The 25549-nt window shown below is 44.9% G+C and overlaps 1 protein-coding gene across 1 annotated transcript in view; it reads right to left on the bottom strand.

The window, feature by feature from the left end:
* The window catches only part of ARMH1 (armadillo like helical domain containing 1), a 181334-nt gene that overhangs the window by 149723 nt on the left and 6062 nt on the right, over positions 1 to 25549 (bottom strand). The window contains exon 2 of the mRNA XM_073544945.1: positions 15190 to 15407. Within this exon, the coding sequence (XP_073401046.1) occupies positions 15190 to 15407 (218 nt within the window). The remainder of the gene's footprint in view (positions 1 to 15189; positions 15408 to 25549) is intronic.

The following is a 25549-nucleotide window of genomic DNA, read 5'->3' on the forward strand; positions in this document are numbered from 1 at the left end:
TAGTATGGTGCAGTATATAGTATATACAGGAGTGCTAGTACCGTGCAGTATATAGTATATACAGGAGTGCTAGTACGGTGCAGTATATAGTATATACAGGAGTGCTAGTACGGTGCAGTATATAGTATATACAGGAGTGCTAGTACGGTGCAGTATATAGTATACACAGGAATGCTAGTACTGTGCAGTATATAGTATATACAGGAGTGCTAGTACGGTGCAGTATATAGTATACACAGGAATGCTAGTACTGTGAAGTATATAGTATATACAGGAGTGCTAGTACGGTGCAGTATATAGTATATACAGGAGTGCTAGTACGGTGCAGTGTATAGTATACACAGGTATGCTAGTACCGTGCAGTATATAGTATATACAGGAATGCTAGTACGGTGCAGTATATAGTATATACAGGAGTACTAGTATGGTGCAGTATATAGTATATACAGGAGTGCTAGTACTGTGCAGTATATAGTATATACAGGAGTGCTAGTACGGTGCAGTATATACAGGAGTGCTAGTACTGTGCAGTGTATAGTATACACAGGAGTGCTAGTATGGTGCAGTATATAGTATACACAGGAATGCTAGTACTGTGCAGTATATAGTATACACAGGAATGCTAGTACTGTGCAGTATATAGTATATACAGGAGTGCTAGTACTGTGCAGTATACACAGGAGTGCTAGTACGGTGCAGTGTATAGTATACACAGGTATGCTAGTACCGTGCAGTATATAGTATATACAGGAATGCTAGTACGGTGCAGTATATACAGGAGTGCTAGTACGGTGCAGTATATAGTATATACAGGAGTGCTAGTATGGTGCAGTATAGAGTATATACAGGAGTGCTAATACTGTGCAGTATATAGTATATACAGGAGTGCTAGTACGGTGCAGTATATACAGGAGTGCTAGTATGGTGCAGTGTATAGTATACACAGGAATGCTAGTATGGTGCAGTATATAGTATACACAGGAGTGCTAGTATGGTGCAGTATATAGTATATACAGGAGTGCTAGTACTGTGCAGTATATAGTATACACAGGAATGCTAGTACTGTGCAGTATATACAGGAGTGCTAGTATGGTGCAGTATATAGTATATACAGGAGTGCTAGTACTGTGCAGTATATAGTATACACAGGAATGCTAGTACTGTGCAGTATATACAGGAGTGCTAGTATGGTGCAGTATATAGTATATACAGGAGTGCTAGTACGGTGCAGTATATAGTATACACAGGAATGCTAGTACTGTGCAGTATATAGTATACACAGGAATGCTAGTACTGTGCAGTATATAGTATATACAGGAGTGCTAGTACGGTGCAGTATATAGTATATACAGGAGTGCTAGTACCGTGCAGTATATAGTATATACAGGAATGCTAGTACAGTGCAGTATATACTATATACAGGAGTACTAGTATGGTGCAGTATATAGTATATACAGGAGTGCTAGTACTGTGCAGTATATAGTATATACAGGAGTGCTAGTACGGTGCAGTATATACAGGAGTGCTAGTACTGTGCAGTGTATAGTATATACAGGAGTGCTAGTATGGTGCAGTATATAGTATACACAGGAGTGCTAGTACTGTGCAGTATATACAGGAGTGCTAGTACTGTGCAGTGTATAGTATACACAGGAATGCTAGTATGGTGCAGTATATAGTATATACAGGAGTGCTAGTACTGTGCAGTATATAGTATACACAGGAATGCTAGTACTGTGCAGTATATAGTATATACAGGAGTGCTAGTATGGTGCAGTATATAGTATATACAGGAGTGCTAGTACTGTGCAGTGTATAGTATACACAGGTATGCTAGTACCGTGCAGTATATAGTATATACAGGAATGCTAGTACGGTGCAGTATATACAGGAGTGCTAGTACGGTGCAGTATATAGTATATACAGGAGTGCTAGTATGGTGCAGTATATAGTATATACAGGAGTGCTAATACTGTGCAGTATATAGTATATACAGGAGTGCTAGTACGGTGCAGTATATACAGGAGTGCTAGTATGGTGCAGTGTATAGTATACACAGGAATGCTAGTATGGTGCAGTATATAGTATACACAGGAGTGCTAGTATGGTGCAGTATATAGTATATACAGGAGTGCTAGTACTGTGCAGTATATAGTATACACAGGAATGCTAGTACTGTGCAGTATATAGTATATACAGGAGTGCTAGTACGGTGCAGTGTATAGTATACACAGGAGTGCTAGTACGGTGCAGTATATACAGGAGTGCTAGTACGGTGCAGTATATAGTATATACAGGAGTGCTAGTATGGTGCAGTATATAGTATATACAGGAGTGCTAGTATGGTGCAGTATATAGTATATACAGGAGTGCTAGTATGGTGCAGTGTATAGTATACACAGGTATGCTAGTACCGTGCAGTATATAGTATACACAGGTATGCTAGTACCGTGCAGTATATACTATATACAGGAGTGCTAGTACCGTGCAGTATATACTATATACAGGAGTGCTAGTACCGTGCAGTATATACTACATACAGGAGTGCTAGTACCGTGCAGTATATACTATATACAGGAGTGCTAGTACCGTGCAGTATATAGTATATACAGGAGTGCTAGTACCGTGCAGTATATAGTATATACAGGAGTGCTAGTACGGTGCAGTATATAGTATATACAGGAGTGCTAGTACTGTGCAGTATATACAGGAGTGCTAGTACCGTGCAGTATATAGTATATACAGGAGTGCTAGTACCGTGCAGTATATAGTATATACAGGAATGCTAGCACGGGGCAGTATATAGTATATACAGGAATGCTAGTACTGTGCAGTATATAGTATATACAGGAATGCTAGTACGGTGCAGTATATAGTATATACAGGAGTGCTAGTACGGGGCAGTATATTGTATATACAGGAGTGCTAGTACGGTGCAGTATATAGTATACACAGGAATGCTAGTATGGTGCAGTATATAGTATATACAGGAGTGCTAGTACTGTGCAGTATATACAGGAGTGCTAGTACCGTGCAGTATATAGTATATACAGGAGTGCTAGTACCGTGCAGTATATAGTATATACAGGAATGCTAGCACGGGGCAGTATATAGTATATACAGGAATGCTAGTACGGTGCAGTATATAGTATATACAGGAATGCTAGTACGGGGCAGTATATAGTATATACAGGAATGCTAGTACGGGGCAGTATATTGTATATACAGGAGTGCTAGTACGGTGCAGTATATAGTATACACAGGAATGCTAGTATGGTGCAGTATATAGTATATACAGGAGTGCTAGTACTGTGCAGTATATACAGGAGTGCTAGTATGGTGCAGTATATAGTATATACAGGAGTGCTAGTATGGTGCAGTATATAGTATATACAGGAGTGCTAGTACTATGCAGTGTATACAGGAGTGCTAGTATGGTGCAGTGTATAGTATACACAGGTATGCTAGTACTGTGCAGTATATACAGGAGTGCTAGTATGGTGCAGTATATAGTATATACAGGAGTGCTAGTATGGTGCAGTATATAGTATATACAGGAGTGCTAGTATGGTGCAGTATATAGTATATACAGGAGTGCTAGTATGGTGCAGTATATAGTATATACAGGAGTGCTAGTAGGGTGCAGTATATAGTATATACAGGAATGCTAGTATGGTGCAGTATATAGTATATACAGGAGTGCTAGTACTGTGCAGTATATACAGGAGTGCTAGTATGGTGCAGTATATAGTATATACAGGAGTGCTAGTACTATGCAGTGTATACAGGAGTGCTAGTATGGTCCAGTGTATAGTATACACAGGTATGCTAGTACCGTGCAGTATATAGTATATACAGGAATGCTAGTACGGTGCAGTATATAGTATATACAGGAATGCTAGTACTGTGCAGTGTATAGTATATACAGGAGTGCTAGTATGGTGCAGTATATAGTATATACAGGAGTGCTAGTACGGTGCAGTATATAGTATATACAGGAGTGCTAGTACGGTGCAGTATATACAGGAGTGCTAGTACAGTGCAGTATATAGTATATACAGGAGTGCTAGTACCGTGCAGTATATAGTATATACAGGAGTGCTAGTACCGTGCAGTATATAGTATATACAGGAGTGCTAGTACCGTGCAGTATATAGTATATACAGGAATGCTAGTACCGTGCAGTATATAGTATATACAGGGGAGCTAGTACGGTGCAGTATATAGTATATACAGGAGTGCTAGTACTGTGCAGCCTATAGTATATACAGGAGTGCTAGTACGGTGCAGCATATAGTATATACAGGAGTGCTAGTACTGTGCAGTATATAGTATATACAGGAGTGCTAGTACGGTGCAGTATATACAGGAGTGCTAGTACGGTGCAGTATATAGTAGATACAGGAATGCTAGTACTGTGCAGTATATAGTATGTACAGGAGTGCTAGTACCGTGCAGTATATAGTATATACAGGAATGCTAGTACGGGGCAGTATATAGTATATACAGGAGTGCTAGTATGGTGCAGTATATAGTATATACAAGGGTGCTAGTACTATGCAGTGTATACAGGAGTGCTAGTATGGTGCAGTATATAGTATATACAGGAGTGCTAGTACGGTGCAGTATATAGTATACACAGGAATGCTAGTACGGGGCAGTATATAGTATATACAGGAGTGCTAGTACTGTGCGGTATATAGTATATACAGGAGTGCTAGTATGGTGCAAAATATAGTATATACAAGAGTGCTAGTACTATGCAGTATATACAGGAGTGCTAGTACGGTGCAGTATATAGTATATACAGGAGTGCTAGTATGGTGCAAAATATAGTATATACAAGAGTGCTAGTACTATGCAGTATATACAGGAGTGCTAGTACGGTGCAGTATATAGTATATACAGGAGTGCTAGTATGGTGCAGTATATAGTATATACAAGAGTGCTAGTACTATGCAGTGTATACAGGAGTGCTAGTACGGTGCAGTATATAGTATATACAGGATTGCTAGTACTGTGCAGTATATAGTATATACAGGAGTGCTAGTACTGTGCAGTATATAGTATATACAGGAGTGCTAGTACTGTGCAGTATATAGTATATACAGGAGTGCTAGCACGGGGCAGTATATACAGGAGTGCTAGTACCGTGCAGTATATAGTATATACAGGACTGCTAGTACCGTGCAGTATATAGTATAAACAGGAGTGCTAGTACCGTGCAGTATATAGCATATACAGGAATACTAGTACCGTGCAGTATATAGTATATACAGGAATGCTAGTATGGTGCAGTATATAGTATACACAAGAGTGCTAGCACCGTGCAGTATATAGTATATACAGGAGTGCTAGTACCGTGCAGTATATAGTATATACAGGAGTGCTAGTACCGGGCAGTATATAGTATATACAGGAGTGCTAGTACCGGGCAGTATATAGTATATACAGGAATGCTAGTACCGGGCAGTATATAGTATATACAGGAATGCTAGTACCTTGCAGTATATAGTATATACAGGAGTGCTAGTACCGGGCAGTATATAGTATATACAGGAATGCTAGCACGGGGCAGTATATAGTATATATAGGAGTGCTAGTACTGTGCAGTATATAGTATATACAGGAGTGCTAGTACTGTGCAGTATATACACAGGAGTGCTAGTACGGTGCAGTATATAGTATATACAGGAGTGCTAGTACGGTGCAGTATATAGTATATACAGGAGTGCTAGTACGGTGCAGTATATAGTATATACAGGAGTGCTAGTACGGTGCAGTATATAGTATATACAGGAGTGCTAGTATGGTGCAGTATATAGAATATACAGGAGTGCTAGTACTATGCAGTGTATACAGGAGTGCTAGTATGGTGCAGTATATAGTATATACAGGAGTGCTAGTACTGTGCAGTGTATACAGGAGTGCTAGTACTATGCAGTGTATACAGGAGTGCTAGTACGGTGCAGTATATAGTATATACAGGAGTGCTAGTACGGTGCAGTATATAGTATATACAGGAGTGCTAGTACGGTGCAGTATATAGTATATACAGGAGTGCTAGTATGGTGCAGTATATAGAATATACAGGAGTGCTAGTACTATGCAGTGTATACAGGAGTGCTAGTACTGTGCGGTATATAGTATATACAGGAGTGCTAGTCCAGGGCAGTATATAGTATATACAGGAGTGCTAGTACTGTGCGGTATATAGTAAATACAGGAGTGCTAGTACTGTGCGGTATATAGTATATACAGGAGTGCTAGTACTGTGCGGTATATAGTATATACAGGAGTGCTAGTACTGTGCGGTATATAGTATATACAGGAGTGCTAGTACTGTGCGGTATATAGTATATACAGGAGTGCTAGTACTGTGCGGTATATAGTATATACAGGAGTGCTAGTACTGTGCGGTATATAGTATATACAGGAGTACTAGTACTGTGCGGTATATAGTATATACAGGAGTGCTAGTACTGTGCGGTATATAGTATATACAGGAGTGCTAGTACTGTGCGGTATATAGTATATACAGGAGTGCTAGTACTGTGCGGTATATAGTATATACAGGAGTGCTAGTACGGTGCAGTATATAGTTTAAACAGGAATGCTAGTACGGTGCAGTATATAGTATATACAGGAGTGCTAGTACGGTGCAGTATATAGTATATACAGGAGTGCTAGTACTGTGCAGTATATAGTATATACAGGAGTGCTAGTACTGTGCAGTATATACAGGAGTGCTAGTACGGTGCAGTATATAGTATATACAGGAGTGCTAGTACTGTGCAGTATATAGTATATACAGGAATGCTAGTACGGTGCAGTATATAGTATATACAGGAGTGCTAGTACTGTGCAGTATATAGTATATACAGGAATGCTAGTACTGTGCAGTATATAGTATATACAGGAGTGCTAGTACTGTGCAGTATATAGTATAAACAGGAATGCTAGTACTGTGCAGTATATAGTATATACAGGAGTGCTAGTACTGTGCAGTATATAGTATATACAGGAGTGCTAGTACTTTGCAGTATATAGTATATACAGGAGTGCTAGTACTGTGCAGTATATAGTATATACAGGAGTGCTAGTACTGTGCAGTATATACAGGAGTGCTAGTACGGTGCAGTATATAGTATATACAGGAGTGCTAGTACGGTGCAGTATATAGTATATACAGGAGTGCTAGTACGGTGCAGTATATAGTATACACAGGAATGCTAGTACTATGCAGTGTATACAGGAGTGCTAGTATGGTGCAGTGTATAGTATAAACAGGAATGCTAGTACTGTGCAGTATATAGTATATACAGGAGTGCTAGTACTGTGCAGTATATAGTATATACAGGAGTGCTAGTACGGTGCAGTATATAGTATATACAGGAGTGCTAGTACTGTGCAGTATATAGTATATACAGGAGTGCTAGTACTGTGCATTATATAGTATATATAGGAGTGCTAGTACTGTGCAGTATATAGTATATACAGGAGTGCTAGTACTGTGCTGTATATAGTATATACAGGAGTGCTAGTACGGTGCAGTATATAGTATATACAGGAATGCTAGTCTGGGGCAGTATATAGTATATACAGGAATGCTAGTCTGGGGCAGTATATAGTATATACAGGAGTGCTAGTACTGTGCAGTATATAGTATATACAGGAGTGCTAGTACTGTGCAGCATATAGTATATACAGGAGTGCTAGTACTGTGCGGTATATAGTATATACAGGAGTGCTAGTACTGTGCGGTATATAGTATATACAGGAGTGCTAGTACTGTGCGGTATATAGTATATACAGGAGTGCTAGTACTGTGCGGTATATAGTATATACAGGAGTGCTAGTACTGTGCGGTATATAGTATATACAGGAGTGCTAGTACTGTGCGGTATATAGTATATACAGGAGTGCTAGTACTGTGCAGTATATAGCATATACAGGAGTGCTAGTACTGTGCAGTATATAGCATATACAGGAGTGCTAGTACTGTGCAGTATATAGTATATACAGGAATGCTAGTACTGTGCAGTATATAGTATATACAGGAGTGCTAGTACTGTGCAGTATATACAGGAGTGCTAGTACGGTGCAGTATATAGCATATACAGGAGTGCTAGTACGGTGCAGTATATAGTATATACAGGAGTGCTAGTACTGTGCAGTATATAGTATATACAGGAGTGCTAGTACGGTGCAGTATATAGTATATACAGGAGTGCTAGTACCGTGCAGTATATAGTATATACAGGAATGCTAGTACTGTGCGGTATATACAGGAGTGCTAGTACTGTGCAGTATATAGCATATACAGGAGTGCTAGTACTGTGCAGTATATAGTATATACAGGAGTGCTAGTACCGTGCAGTATATAGTATATACAGGAGTGCTAGTACGGTGCAGTATATACCGGAGTGCTAGTACTGTGCAGTATATAGTATATACAGGAATGCTAGTACTGTGCGGTATATACAGGAGTGCTAGTACTGTGCAGTATATAGCATATACAGGAGTGCTAGTACTGTGCAGTATATAGTATATGCAGGAGTGCAGTATATACAGGAGTGCTAGTACGGTGCAGTATATACAGGAATGCTAGTACCGTGCAGTATATAGTATATACAGGAGTGCTAGTACCGTGCAGTATATACAGGAGTGCTAGTACTGTGCAGTATATAGTATATACAGGAGTGCTAGTACTGTGCAGTATATAGCATATACAGGAGTGCTAGTACTGTGCAGTATATAGTATATACAGGAGTGCTAGTACTGTGCAGTATATAGCATATACAGGAGTGCTAGTACTGTGCAGTATATAGTATATACAGGAGTGCTAGTACCGTGCAGTATATAGTATATACAGGAGTGCTAGTACGGTGCAGTATATACCGGAGTGCTAGTACTGTGCAGTATATAGTATATACAGGAATGCTAGTACTGTGCGGTATATACAGGAGTGCTAGTACTGTGCAGTATATAGCATATACAGGAGTGCTAGTACTGTGCAGTATATAGTATATGCAGGAGTGCAGTATATACAGGAGTGCTAGTACGGTGCAGTATATACAGGAATGCTAGTACCGTGCAGTATATAGTATATACAGGAGTGCTAGTACCGTGCAGTATATACAGGAGTGCTAGTACCGTGCAGTATATAGTATATACAGGAGTGCTAGTACTGTGCAGTATATACAGGAGTGCTAGTACTTAGTACTGTGCAGTATATAGTATATACAGTCATGGCCAAAAGTATTGACACCCCTGCAATTCTGTCAGATAATACTCGGTTTCTTCCTGAAAATGACTGAAAACACAAATTCTTTGGTATTATTATCTTCATTTAATTTGTCTTAAATGAAAAAGCACAAAAAGAATTGTCCTAAAGCCAAATTGGATATAATTCCACAACAAACATAACAAAGAGGGTGGACAAAAGTATTGGCACTGTGCGAAAAATCATGTGATGCTTCTCTGATTTGTGTAATTAACAGCACCTGTAACTTACCTGTGGCACCTAACAGGTGTTGGCAATAACTAAATCACACTTGCAGCCAGTTGACATGGATTAAAGTTGACTCCACCTCTGTCCTGTGTCCTTGTGTGTACCACATTGAGCATGGAGAAAAGAAAGAAGACCAAAGAACTGTCTGAGGACTTGAGAAACCAAATTGTGAGGAAGCATGAGCAATCTCAAGGCTACAAGTCCATCTCCAAAGACCTGAATGTTCCTGTGTCTACCGTGCGCAGTGTCATCCAGAAGTGTAAAGCCCATGGCACTGTGGCTAACCTCCCTAGATGTGGACGGAAAAGAAAAATTGACAAGAGATTTCAGCGCAAGATTGTGCGGATGTTGGATAAAGAACCTCCACTAACATCCAAACAAGTTCGAGCTGCCCTGCAGTCCGAGGGTACAACAGTGTCAACCCGTACTATCCGTCGGCATCTGAATGAAAAGGGACTGTATGGTAGGAGACCCAGGAAGACTCCACTTCTTACCCCGAGACATAAAAAAGCCAGGCTGGAGTTTGCCAAAACTTACCTGAAAAAGCCTAAAACATTTTGGAAGAATGTTCTTTGGTCAGATGAGACAAAAGTAGAGCTTTTAGGGCAAAAGCATCAACATAGAGTTTACAGGAGAAAAAAAGAGGCATTCATAGAAAAGTACACGGTCCCTACAGTCAAACATGGCGGAGGTTCCCTGATGTTTTGGGGTTGCTTTGCTGCCTCTGGCACTGGACTGCTTGACCGTGTGCATGGCATTATGAAGTCAGAAGACTACCAACAAATTTTGCAGCATAATTTAGGGCCCAGTGTGAGAAAGCTGGGTCTCCCTCAGAGGTCATGGGTCTTCCAGCAGGACAATAACCCAAAACACACTTCAAAAAGCACTAGAAAATGGTTTGAGAGAAAGCACTGGAGACTTCTAAGGTGGCCAGCAATGAGTCCAGACCTGAATCCCATAGAACACCTGTGGAGAGATCTAAAAATGGCAGTTTGGAGAAGGCACCCTTCAAATATCAGGGACCTGGAGCAGTTTGCCAAAGAAGAATGGTCTAAAATTCCAGCAGAGCATTGCAAGAAACTCATTGATGGTTACCGGAAGCGGTTGGTCGCAGTTATTTTGGCTAAAGGTTGTGCAACCAAGTATTAGGCTGAGGGTGCCAATACTTTTGTCCGGCCCATTTTTGGAGTTTTGTGTGAAATGATCAATGTTTTGCTTTTTGCTTCATTCTCTTTTGTGTTTTTTCATTTAAGACAAATTAAATGAAGATAATAATACCAAAGAATTTGTGTTTGCAATCATTTTCAGGAAGAAACTGAATATTATCTGACAGAATTGCAGGGGTGTCAATACTTTTGGCCATGACTGTACAGGAGTGCTAGTACTGTGCAGTATATAGTATATACAGGAGTGCTAGTACTGTGCAGTATATACAGGAGTGCTAGTACTGTGCGGTATATAGTATATACAGGAGTGCTAGTACTGTGCAATATATAGTATATACAGGAGTGCTAGTACTGTGCGGTATATAGTATATACAGGAGTGCTAGTACTGTGCGGTATATAGTATATACAGGAGTGCTAGTACTGTGCAGTATATACAGGAGTGCTAGTACTGTGCAATATATAGTATATACAGGAGTGCTAGTACTGTGCGGTATATAGTATGTATATACAGGAGTGCTAGTACTGTGCGGTATATAGTATATACAGGAGTGCTAGTACTGTGCAGTATATAGTATATACAGGAGTGCTAGTACTGTGCAGTATATACAGGAGTGCTAGTACTGTGCAGTATATAGTATATACAGGAGTGCTAGTACGGTGCAGTATATAGTATATACAGGAGTGCTAGTACTGTGCAGTATATAGTATATACAGGAGTGCTAGTACTGTGCAGTATATACAGGAGTGCTAGTACTGTGCGGTATATAGTATATACAGGAGTGCTAGTACTGTGCAGTATATAGTATATACAGGAGTGCTAGTACTGTGCAGTATATAGTATATACAGGAGTGCTAGTACTGTGCAGTATATAGTATATACAGGAGTGCTAGTACTGTGCAGTATATAGTATATACAGGAGTGCTAGTACTGTGCGGTATATAGTATATACAGGAGTGCTAGTACTGTGCAGTATATAGTATATACAGGAGTGCTAGTACGGTGCAGTATATACAGGAGTGCTAGTACTGTGCAGTATATAGTATATACAGGAGTGCTAGTACTGCGCAGTATATAGTATATACAGGAGTGCTAGTACTGTGCAGTATATACAGGAGTGCTAGTACTGTGCGGTATATAGTATATACAGGAGTGCTAGTACTGTGCAGTATATAGTATATACAGGAGTGCTATTACTGTGCAGTATATACAGGAGTGCTAGTACGGTGCAGTATATAGTATATACACAGGAATGCTAGTACGGTGCAGTATATACAGGAGTGCTAGTACTGTGCAGTATATACAGGAGTGCTAGTACGGTGCAGTATATAGTATATACAGGAGTGCTAGTACTGTGCAGTATATAGTATATACAGGAATGCTAGTACGGTGCAGTATATAGTATATACAGGAATGCTAGTACGGTGCAGTATATAGTATATACAGGAGTGCTAGTATGGTGCAGTATATAGTATATACAGGAGTGCTAGTACGGTGCAGTATATAGTATATACAGGAGTGCTAGTACTGCGCAGTATATAGTATATACAGGAGTGCTAGTATGGTGCAGTATATAGTATATACAGGAGTGCTAGTATGGTGCAGTATATAGTATATACAGGAGTGCTAGTATGGTGCAGTATATAGTATATATAGGAGTGCTAGTACGGTGCAGTATATACTATATACAGGAGTGCTAGTACTGTGCAGTATATAGTATATACAGGAGTGCTAGTACTGTGCTGTATATAGTATATACAGGAGTGCTAGTACTGTGCAGTATATAGTATATACAGGAATGCTAGTATGGTGCAGTATATACTATATATAGGAGTGCTAGTACTGTGCAGTATATAGTATATACAGGAGTGCTAGTACTGTGCAGTATATAGTATATACAGGAATGCTAGTCTGGGGCAGTATATAGTATATACAGGAGTGCTAGTACGGTGCAGTATATAGTATATACAGGAGTGCTAGTACTGTGCAGTATATAGTATATACAGGAGTGCTAGTACTGTGCAGTATATAGTATATACAGAAATACTAGTAAGGTGCAGTATATAGTATATACAGGAGTGCTAGTACGGTGCAGTATATAGTATATACAGGAGTGCTAGTACGGTGCAGTATATAGTATATACAGGAGTGCTATTACGGTGCAGTATATAGTATATACAGGAGTGCTAGTACTGTGCAGTATATAGTATATACAGGAGTGCTATTACGGTGCAGTATATAGTATATACAGGAGTGCTAGTACTGTGCAGTATATAGTATATACAGGAGTGCTAGTACTGTGCAGTATATACTATATACAGGAGTGCTAGTACTGTGCAGTATATAGTATATACAGGAATGCTAGTATGGTGTAGTATATACTATATACAGGAGTGCTAGTATGGTGCAGTATATACAGGAGTGCTAGTATGGTGCAGTATATAGTATATACAGGAGTGCTAGTATGGTGCAGTATATAGTATATACAGGAGTGCTAGTATGGTGCAGTATATAGTATATATAGGAGTGCTAGTACGGTGCAGTATATAGTATATACAGGAATACTAGTATGGTGCAGTATATACTATATACAGGAGTGCTAGTACTGTGCTGTATATAGTATATACAGGAGTGCTAGTATGGTGCAGTATATAGTATATATAGGAGTGCTAGTACGGTGCAGTATATAGTATATACAGGAATACTAGTATGGTGCAGTATATACTATATACAGGAGTGCTAGTACTGTGCAGTATATAGTATATACAGGAATGCTAGTATGGTGCAGTATATACTATATACTGTATAGGAGTGCTAGTACTGTGCAGTATATACAGGAATGCTAGTCTGGGGCAGTATATAGTATATACAGGAGTGCTAGTACTGTGCAGTATATAGTATATACAGAAATACTAGTAAGGTGCAGTATATAGTATATACAGGAGTGCTAGTACGGTGCAGTATATAGTATATACAGGAGTGCTAGTACTGTGCAGCATATAGTATATACAGAAATACTAGTAAGGTGCAGTATATAGTATATACAGGAGTGCTAGTACGGTGCAGTATATAGTATATACAGGAATGCTAGTACGGTGCAGTATATAGTATATACAGGAGTGCTAGTACTGTGCGGTATATAGTATATACAGGAGTGCTAGTACTGTGCGGTATATACAGGAATGCTAGTCTGGGGCAGTATATAGTATATACAGGAGTGCTAGTACGGTGCAGTATATAGTATATACAGGAGTGCTAGTACTGTGCAGTATATAGTATATACAGGAATGCTAGTACGGTGCAGTATATAGTATATACAGGAGTGCTAGTACTGTGCGGTATATACAGGAGTGCTAGTACGGTGCAGTATATAGTATATACAGGAGTGCTAGTACTGTGCAGTATATAGTATATACAGGAGTGCTAGTACTGTGCAGTATATAGTATATACAGGAATGCTAGTACCGTGCAGTATATAGTATATACAGGAATGCTAGTACCGTGCAGTATATAGTATATACAGGAGTGCTAGTACTGTGCGGTATATAGTATATACAGGAGTGCTAGTACTGTGCGGTATATAGTATATACAGGAGTGCTAGTACTGTGCGGTATATAGTATATACAGGAGTGCTAGTACGGTGCAGTATATAGTATATACAGGAGTGCTAGTACGGTGCAGTATATAGTATATACAGGAGTGCTAGTACTGTGCAGTATATAGTATACACAGGAATGCTAGTACTGTGCAGTATATAGTATATACAGGAGTGCTAGTACTGTGCGGTATATAGTATATACAGGAATGCTAGTACTGTGCAGTATATAGTATATACAGGAGTGCTAGTACTGTGCGGTATATAGTATATACAGGAGTGCTAGTACGGTGCAGTATATAGTATATACAGGAGTGCTAGTACGGTGCAGTATATAGTATATACAGGAGTGCTAGTACTGTGCAGTATATAGTATATACAGGAATGCTAGTACTGTGCAGTATATAGTATATACAGGAGTGCTAGTACTGTGCGGTATATAGTATATACAGGAGTGCTAGTACGGTGCAGTATATAGTATATACAGGAGTGCTAGTACGGTGCAGTATATAGTATATACAGGAGTGCTAGTACGGTGCAGTATATAGTATATACAGGAGTGCTAGTACTGTGCGGTATATAGTATATACAGGAGTGCTAGTACGGTGCAGTATATAGTATATACAGGAGTGCTAGTACGGTGCAGTATATAGTATATACAGGAGTGCTAGTACGGTGCAGTATATAGTATATACAGGAGTGCTAGTACTGTGCAGTATATAGTATATACAGGAGTGCTAGTACGGTGCAGTATATAGTATATACAGGAGTGCTAGTACGGTGCAGTATATAGTATATACAGGAGTGCTAGTACGGTGCAGTATATAGTATATACAGGAATGCTAGTGTACAGTGCAGTGTATACAGAGAGCAGCAGCAGAGCAGTGACCCATGTGTCACTAAGTGAAGGATACGACAGGCGTAACCAGGTTGTCAGCCGGGCCAAGAACAAGCTGCCGCCCTGGGAGAACTCTTGCTCCAGCTCCGGAGCCGTCTTTCCCCGGTTGTAGGTGATGAAGTCGTTCAGGATCCGGCTCCGCTTCACTTTATTCCCGTTGTCCCAGTCTCTAAAAAACGTCATGAGTCGATTGATGGCTTCCTGCTCCTTGACAGATGACATGGCGATCAGATCCTGTACGGAAGATGAACTGCAGTTAGCGCTAATGGTCCTGTCACCAGGTGTAAAAATGGCGCATTGCAGTATATAGAGATACAGACTAAGAACAGCGTATAGAGACACAGACTAAGAACAGCGTATAGAGATACAGACTAAGAGAACAGTATATAGAGATACAGACTAAGAGAACAGCGTATAGAGATACAGACTAAGAGAACAGCGTATAGAGATACAGACTAAGAGAACAGCGTATAGAGATACAGACTAAGAGAACAGCGTATAGAGATACAGACTAAGAGAACAGCGTATAGAGACACAGACTAAGAGAACAGCGTATAGAGATACAGACTAAGAGAACAGCGTATAGAGATACAGACTAAGAGAACAGCGTATAGAGACACAGACTAAGAGAACAGCGTATAGAGACACAGACTAAGAGAACAGCGTATAGAGACACAGACTAAGGGAACAGCGTATAGAGATACAGACTAAGGGAACAGCGTATAGAGATACAGACTAAGAGAACAGCGTATAGAGACACAGACTAAGAGAACAGCGTATAGAGATACAGACTAAGAGAACAGCGTATAGAGACACAGACTAAGAGAACAGCGTATAGAGACACAGACTAAGAGAACAGCGTACAGAGACACAGACTAAGAGAACAGCGTATAGAGATACAGACTAAGGGAACAGCGTATAGAGATACAGACTAAGGGAACAGCGTATAGAGATACAGACTAAGGGAACAGCGTATAGAGATACAGACTAAGAGAACAGCGTATAGAGATACAGACTAAGAGAACAGCGTATAGAGATACAGACTAAGAGAACAGCGTATAGAGATACAGACTAAGAGAACAGCGTACAGAGACACAGACTAAGAGAACAGCGTACAGAGACACAGACTAAGAGAACAGCGTATAGAGATACAGACTAAGGGAACAGCGTAGAGATACAGACTAAGGGAACAGCGTATAGAGATACAGACTAAGAGAACAGCGTATAGAGATACAGACTAAGAGAACAGGGTATAGAGATACAGACTAAGAGAACAGTGTATAGAGACACAGACTAAGAGAACAGTATATAGAGATACAGACTAAGAGAACAGCGTATAGAGATACAGACTAAGAGAACAGTATATAGAGATACAGACTAAGAGAACAGCGTATAGAGATACAGACTAAGGGAACAGTGTATAGAGAGACAGACTAAGAGAACAGCGTATAGAGATACAGACTAAGGGAACAGTGTATAGAGAGACAGACTAAGAGAACAGCGTATAGACATACAGACTAAGGGAACAGTGTATAGAGATACAGACTAAGAACACCGTACAGACTAAGAGAACAGTATATAGAGATACAGACTAAGGGAACAGTATATAGAGATACAGACTAAGAACAGCGTATAGAGAGACAGACTAAGAGAACAGTATATAGAGATACAGACTAAGAACAGCGTATAGAGAGACAGACTAAGAGAACAGCGTATAGACATACAGACTAAGGGAACAGTATATAGAGATACAGACTAAGAGAACAGTATATAGAGATACAGACTAAGAACAGCGTATAGAGAGACAGACTAAGAGAACAGCATATAGAGAGACAGACTAAGAGAACAGCATATAGACATACAGACTAAGGGAACAGTGTATAGAGAGACAGACTAAGAGAACAGCGTATAGAGATACAGACTAAGAGAACAGCGTATAGAGATACAGACTAAGGGAACAGTGTATAGAGAGACAGACTAAGAGAACAGTGTATAGAGATACAGACTAAGAACACCGTACAGACTAAGAGAACAGTATATAGAGATACAGACTAAGAGAACAGCGTATAGAGAGACAGACTAAGAGAACAGCGTATAGAGAGACAGACTAAGAGAACAGTATATAGAGATACAGACTAAGAGAACAGCGTATAGAGAGACAGACTAAGAGAACAGCGTATAGAGAGACAGACTAAGAGAACAGCGTATAGAGAGACAGACTAAGAACAGCGTATAGAGACACAGACTAAGAGAACAGCGTATAGACATACAGACTAAGGGAACAGTGTATAGAGATACAGACTAAGAGAACAGCGTATAGAGATACAGACTAAGAGAACAGTATATAGAGATACAGACTAAGAGAACAGTATATAGAGATACAGACTAAGGCCTCTTTCACACTTCCGTTTTTGACCATCAGTCAAAATCCGCCAGGTTTTGAAAAAAAAACGGATCCGCCATTTTTTTTTGCGGATCCATTTTTTTCCCCATTGAGTTGCATTACTGGCGGATCTTGACAGATGGCCATCCGTTGGATCCGTTTCTTTGCGGAACCGCCACATTTTTCACGTCCGCCGGCATGCCTGGACGGACCTTGCAACTTTTTTTATTGTTTGACGCCCACTCACCATCTGCTCACCTGTGGGACGCCCACTCACCATCTGCCTGGCCAGTCCTGTTCACTACATGAGTGGATTTCATATTTTACTCACGGGTCTGTACTGATCATGGATCCATGCTGATGTTCTGCATTACATTATTATTATTGGTATTCGGTGCTTACGGTTTCGTTTGTACATATCCCACCTCACACCTGTCACCACTCGCTGTAATATCACAGCATACGGCTTTTTCTTAGCCCATGTGGAGATGGCGGTGTAATTGTTGTTATTGTCCATTTTTACATGTTTTTTTACCATGTTTGCTTCTATGACAATAAAGTAATTGATGTTTATTCTGCATTTCTGGTGGCACAGTTCATATGCATTGGCCTTGCTTTCCCATTTTCGTCTAATCCTATCCTGTGGGATACTGGCTACTGTATCTAATCCCATCCTGTGACACTCCCGCTGTATCTAATCCCGTCCTGTTGTGGGAGGAACGGCCCCCGTCGAGTGTCCGGGCCGGAACCAAAGGAGCCGTCATCTGGGTTCCGGGGGAAACTGTCCCCGGGGGACAGAATTAGGGGATGGACCGTTCTGACAGATAGATGGGCTGGGGGAGGGACCAGTATAAAGGAGGCGGGGAATTCCGCGGACGATGAGTCAGCAGACCGGGACAGAGACTGCAGGAGAGCGACTGGAAGCTAGAGCGACCCACCAGTGCCAGAGAGGACGCTCACCGAGGACTCCAGAGGGACGGTGCCAAGGCGACCGACCGAGACTTGCTGCCCCACTCCAGCCCGCGGCCACTTCTCAGCCCGCGGCTGTAGCCTACCCGCGGTCACCTGAGGCCACCGCCGCCTCCCCTCAGCCTGCGGCTGTGGCCTGTTCCCTGCTACCGCCCCACTCTCGCCCGTGGCCAGTACCGTGCCTTCAGCGGCAACCACTGTCCCGCTCCGGTCCGCAGCAGGGCCCAGGCCTCTGTTGACCGCGGACTCCCCGTCGCAGCCGCTAGCTGCGCAGGTGGCCTGTCATTTGCCATCACCCATCGCTACCACTTGCCCCAGGTCGGGGCCTGCGGCCCACCCGTCCAGGGGCTCTGCCGGGGCCTGTGGGGCGCCAGTGTCACCAGCACGCCGGAGGGCGCGAAGACTCCGTCAACGCCTCAGCAACTGGGCCCAGCAACTACTACGCCGAAAGACCACCAACCCGAACGGCGAGGGACGTCTGGACAGCTCAGTTGACTTTACAATTAAAGGACCCGTAGTCGGCCATACCGCGGCCCCAGAGTGACCGGCTATTGCCGGAAGTAGTAGTGTTCTACCTATTTGTGTTTGCTTGTCTATAGCCCCTGCGAGGGCAACCCGTGTTACCCCTGTTGGCGATCAGGCCGAGACTGAGGAAAGTTCCCTCTAAAGTAGTCTTATAAACGTTATTTTAGAAAGCACCAAATTGTCTCGTGACTTGTCACTGTATCCTGTGTACCTGCAAATACCACATTTGGCGTAGTCGGCAGGATGCAGTCTCCGAGCGCAGATGGCGGTGCGCCTGATCAGGGTGGATGACGGGGGTCCCCGCTCCAACATCTCCCTGGGGGCTATGCCGAGTAACCTGCCCCGGTTTTCTGGCTCCGATACGCTGTTGTGGAGCTGGACAGAACGTATGCGGGGCCTTTTCCACATGCACCCCATGACCCCCGATTTAGAGGCTGAGGTGGCCCTTATGGCACTAGATGGGGAGGCCCGGAAGTCGGTAATGTTGAGACGCCCGAGGCGTCGTAACACCTTCGCAAGGGTCCTACAGATCCTGGAAGAGACCCACGGGGATCCAACAGAAATGGGAGAGTTGAGAACCCGGTTATTCAGTCGGATGCATGGGGAGGGGGGAGACCATCACCCAATATATGAACGCCCTCCAGGAGCTACACACCGCCATAAGACGGATTAGGGCCCATCGACATTACCCTGCGTGACCTGCTAGTGACTGGACTCCGTGACCCGCTAATTAAGCAGGCATTGGGGGAACAGGTCCGAGTGAACCCACGTTTAGCCTTTTCCGAAGTGGGGAGTCAGGCCCGCGTGCGAGAGCAAGAGCAGGGGATGACGGCTCCTGTGGGAAAAGCCCGGAGCATGGAGTCCTCCGTAAGCGTTGTCGAAGAACCTCAATGGATTGAGGCAATGAGACAAGAACTGAATAGTATCTGGGGCGAGCTGGCCGAAGTGAAGAAAAGAACGGAGCCCGCGCCCGGCCGACCTGGCTACAATTCCAGGCCCTGGGGGCCTCGCAATACCCGGGGTGGCCGAGCCTCACCGCCCTGGTGCTATGAGTATGGAGAACTGGGCCACTTCGCACGGGAGATTAATGCCCGCCGGGGTGGGTATTAAACTAGAGGGCTCCGGGCATGGGGGACGCCGCTCGGAGCCAGAAGCCACAACAACGAGGGGTGGTCGAAGTCCCGAAGAACTGGTCGCTAAGTGCCCAATAGTATGGGCCGAAGTTGAGGGTCGTGCTGTGCGGTGCCTAGTGGATACGGGGTCGCAGGTGACGACCATGCCGGCAACGTACTTCTGGCAGCATTTCCCGGAAGCAGCAAGGCCCCAGTGGGGACCCATGATACGACTAGTGGCCGCAAACCAACTGCCGGTACCTGTCGCCGGGGTGGTGTGGCTTCAGATGACATTGAGTGGTAAATCCCTCGGTCGCCGGGGAGTGGTCCTGACTCAAGGAGAGACTAACGACCGTCATCCAATCATCTTGGGCATGAATGTACTGCGGGAGTTCGGCAATCTACTCAACGATTCCACGCAGGAGACCCCAAGTCAGTGGGGTTCTCGCACGGCCCATGGGCAGGTCTTCCAGCGGTTGGTGCGGGAGGCACGAGTGCTCCAGGAGTGTCAGGAGGGTGAGGCGCTGGGCAAGGTCATCGCGCCGACGCCCCCCCCCCCCACTCGTGCTTCCTCCGGGGCAGATGGTGGTGGCTCTGCCGATCCGCGCCCTAATACTACTGGAGGGCGGAGGTGCAGGTGGAACCATGTTACTCAGAGCGCCTGCACCCTGGCATCCTGGTGGCCCACTCCCTGGCCACAGTGCGGGAGGGGACCGTCTTGGTACGTTGTGTCAACCTGGAAGATCAGGATATCACCCTGAAGCCCCGGGTCGAAATGGCCAAACTAGTAAGGCCATTGGAGGAGCTGCTGCCGGACCCCACAGTCCAGTTGTGGGTGCACCCCAAAGATCCCTGGGCAGTAACGGTACGAACCCAACAGGCTGCCGCGTCCGCGGCCCAACAAAAAGGTCGAGTCATTCTGGAGAGAATGCGGGCTGAACTTTCTGGCCTAGCGCCAGCCCAGCTTCTCCAAGTAGAGACACTCCTTGGGCAATATCACAGTGTCTTCGCCAGCCACGAGGACTTTGGATGTACCACGGCCATCACGCATGGGATCCCCACGGCAGGAGTGGCCCCATCCGGGAGCGGTATCGGCAAATACCACTGCAGCTATATCAGGAAGTGAAAACTCTATTAGCCCAAATGCTACGGAAGGGGGTCATACGAGAAAGCCAAAGCCCTTGGGCAGCCCCTATTGTCCTGGTTCGGAAAAAAAGATGGCACTCTACGTTTTTGCGTGGATTACCGGAAGTTGAACGCCTGCACCATCAAGGATTCGTATCCACTGCCCCGCATAGAAGAGTCTCTGTCCGCCCTGGGGAACGCAACATACTTTTCGACCCTTGACCTGGCCAGCGGGTACTGGCAAGTACCGATGTCGGAGGAAGACAGAGCCAAGACAGCATTCATCCTTCCCATGGGACTGTTCGAGTTCAATCGGATGCCGTTTGGGCTGGCCAACGCCCCCGGAACTTTTCAGCGGTTGATGGAGCGGTGTCTAGGAGACCTCAACTTTGAAGCCACGTTGAAATACCTGGACGATATCATTATCTATCCCGCCACGTTCGAGGACCACCTGAAGCGGTTGGGGCAGGTGCTCGGCCGGCTGCAGAAGTATGGGCTAAAGGTAAAGCCCCAGAAATGCCACCTGTTCCGTACCCAGATAGAGTACCTGGGGCATACCGTCTCGGCAGAGGGCGTTCGACCATCCCTGGAAAAGGTCGCTGCCATCCAGGGGTGGCCTATCCCCGAGACGGTAAAGGACGTGCAGGCCTTCTTGGGGTTGGCCGGCTACTACCGTCGGTTCGTGAAGAATTTTGCAAACTGAGCCCGAGCCCTGCAGGACCTGCTGAAGGGGGCTCCCGCCGGGGCGAATAGACGGAAGATCCAGTGGCAGCAACCGCAAGAGGATGCGTTTCAAGACCTCTTAAAGCTGCTCTCTCAGACGCCCCGGTACTGGCATATGTGGATTTTTCGCAACCGTTCATCCTGCATACCGACGGGAGTCTCCAGGGACTAGGAGCTGTGTTATCACAGGTGCAGCATGGCCGGGAGAAAGTGATCGCCTATGGTAGCCGGTCGCTGCACGACTCCGAACGCAACCCAGACAATTACAGCTCTTTTAAGCTTGAGCTCCTAGCGGTAGTGCGGGCAATGACGGAGCTAGTCGCAGGGTATCTGGCGGGCTCTGAAGTAGTAATGCGGACCGATAACCTGTTAGCCCATTTAGAGAATGCCAAACTAGGGGCCCTCGAGCAGCGGTGGGTGGCTCGGATGGCCAAATTCAATTATAAAATCATCTACAAACGTGGAGCTGAAAACGTGCACGCCAACGCGCTCTCCAGAATTTGACACACCACCCCAGGGAGGAACCGAGATGACGAATTAGAAGCAGATGAGACGCCATTCGCCCTCACCACCGCCGCGCTTACAGTCAACACGCAAGAAGTGCCTCATCCGGGACTCCTAGGAGGGATGCTGGGACAACCCTGCGACAACTGGATCCAGCAGCAATAAGAAGATACAGAAACTGGACTCCTGCGCCGATGAATGGCCACGGGCTCGCAGAGACAGAATTTGACCCAAGATATGTTGCTGATGCTGCGCCAGTGGGAAAAACTAGTCATCAAAAAGGGACTTTTATATCGAAAGGCCATGTCACGAACCACGTCAGCTACGATATGGCAGGTGATCATGCCCGGAGCTCATCTCAACCAACTGGCCCGGGAAGCCCATGAAAAAGGGGCTCCCTTTGGTGCTCAAAAGACTTTACAATGGTTGCAGCAGATGATGTAAAACCCAGGCTTACACGCTGCCGTAGAAGCTTGTCGAACCTGCCGCCCGTGCGAGCTCGCTAAACCCCCTGCGCAGCGAGCCCAGGTGCAAACGATTGTAAAATCAGCCCCTCTGGAGCTTCTAACGGTGGATTTTCTGACCATAGGTCCTGCCTATCAGGGGTATGAACATTGTCTCATTATGGTGGATCATTTCACCAAGTTCGCCGTGGTAACCCCCACCCGAGACCAAACAGCGGAGTTGGCCGCTTATGCGATTTGTAAGAACTTTATTCAAGTGTACGGCTGTCCACAACGAATACATTCGGACCAAGGAACGTGCTCCCTAGGAAAAGTCATGGAAGAGCTACACTAATTTTACGATAATGATAAAATCGCGGACTACACCATATCACCCGCAGGGGAACGGAGCCTGCGAGCGATTCAATCGTACACTAATCCAAATGCTGCGCACCCTGGAGAGCGACCGCAAGGCCCGTTGGCCTTAATATGTCCCCGAACTAGTGTGGGTATATAACAATGGGGTGCATCGAGTGACTGTTAACACCCCCTACTCATTGCTGTTCGGACAAGAAGGCAAAGGAATTACGGAGGTGGACTTGAACCCGGAGGAACCACAACCCTGGCCCGGGGTATCCTCGTGGGTCCGAAACCTCCGACATCTGCTGCAGACCCTCCACCGTATTGTCCACACGAAGCTCCAAGATCTAGAACATCAAGGGGGAGCACTGCTCCCACCCATTGACTTTCAAGCTGGGGATCGGGTACTCGTACTTGATCAACGCCCCCAAAACAAGTTAGAACCCCGGTCGGAGGCGAACCCGTACCGAGTGTTACGCCGAATAAGCCCTGACGGGCCTGTGTAGAAAATACAATCTGAAGGAAACGACGCGCCTCTCACTCGAGTTGTGCACCATAACATGTTACGACCATGTACGTCTACCGATCCCCCACGGTCCGAACCGACCCCCAAGGCCCCTGACCCCCTGCCTACGGTCTGGGACCTGGATGACGAAGAGGACTTCCCCGTCACATCTGCGGGGCGCCCCAGTAGTGGCACTACAGTAGACCCAGAAATCCCACCTGAACCAACTAGTCGACCACCCTCCACCACCCCTGAAGACTCCACTACACCCGAGCTTCGACGCTCCGAGCGGTCAACAGTTGGAAAACCCCCTGAACATTACGAACGGGACCAGTTCGTATGGCGACAAGGACTGTCGTCTCAAAAGACTAACCCAAGTCTACAAAAACCCTCGCCCGAGGATTGGCGAGCATACAGGGCGGGGGAGTGTGGGATGAACGGCCCCCGTCGAGTGTCCGGGCCGGAACCAAAGGAGAGGTCACCTGGGTTCTGGGGGAAAACTGTCCCCGGGGGACAGAATTTGGGATGGACTGTTCTGACAGACAGATGGGCTGGGGGAGGGACCAGTAGAAAGGAGGCGGGGAATTCCCCGGACGATGAGTCAGCAGACCAGGACAGAGACTGCAGGAGAGTGTGGGAGCGACTGGAAGCTAGAGCGACCCACCAGTGCCAGAGAGGACGCTCACCGAGGACTCCAGAGGGACGGTGCCAAGGCGACCGGCTGAGACTTGCTGCCCTGCTCCAGCCTGCGGCCACTGTGGTCTCAGTTCAACCCGCGGCCGCTGCTGCCTCTTCTCAGCCCGTGGCTGTAGCCTACCCGCAGTCACCCGCGGCCGCCTCCCCTCAGCCTGCGGCCTGTTCCCTGCCACCCGCGGACTCCCCGTCGCAGCCGCTAGCTGCGCAGGTGGCCTGTCATTCGCCACCACCCATCGCTACCGCTTGCCCCAGGCCGGGGCCTGCGGCCCACCCGTCCAAGGACTCCGCCGGGGCCTATGGGGCTCCAGTGTCACCAGCGCACCGGAGGGCGTGAAGACTCCGTCAACACCTCAGAAACTGGGCCCAGAAACTACTACGCCGAAAGACCACCAACACGAACGGCGAGGGACGTCTGGACGGCTAAGTTGACTTTACAATTAAGGAACCATAGTCGGCAATACCACGGCCCTATAGTGACCGGCTATTGCCGGAAGTAGTCGTGTTCTACCTATTTGTGTTTGCTTGTCTATAGCCCCTGCGAGGGCAACCTGTTGTGAGTTCATCTTCCCCTTCGCCGTCGATGTCTGATGAACTCCCTCTTCTGGTGAAGGAAGGTAGTGAGGATGATTACCAAACACCTGATCTGGTAGATGATGACTGGGTAACAGGAAATTCTGACTGGATATAAGGCAGCCGACGCCCTTCTGAGTCGCTGGTGATTTCTCTGCTGGATTCTTGGAGACCAGTCTGATTCCTGATTCCCAAAGATAAGTTCAATAGCAGAGCAAAAACTTATTAGTTTTGTTTACCTTGTTTTTTGGTGTTCAGCCATTCCCGGTCGGGGGTGTGCCGAATTCCATTTTTTGTCTCTGATTAGTTTGTCTCTTTGCTCTGTCTTCAGAATTTACCTGAGTGCTGATATAGTCATTTTGAAGTCCTAGCGACTTCAGGGCCTGTTTTTCCTATCAGACGGTTGGGACATTTTTTGGTAGGGTTTTTTACGGATTGCAGACAGCAGCTTTTCTATCCTG

Source organism: Dendrobates tinctorius, unplaced genomic scaffold (genome assembly GCF_039654945.1).
Source record: "Dendrobates tinctorius isolate UK_male_01 unplaced genomic scaffold, ASM3965494v1 ptg000138l, whole genome shotgun sequence".
In the NCBI taxonomy this organism is placed as follows: domain Eukaryota; kingdom Metazoa; phylum Chordata; class Amphibia; order Anura; family Dendrobatidae; genus Dendrobates; species Dendrobates tinctorius.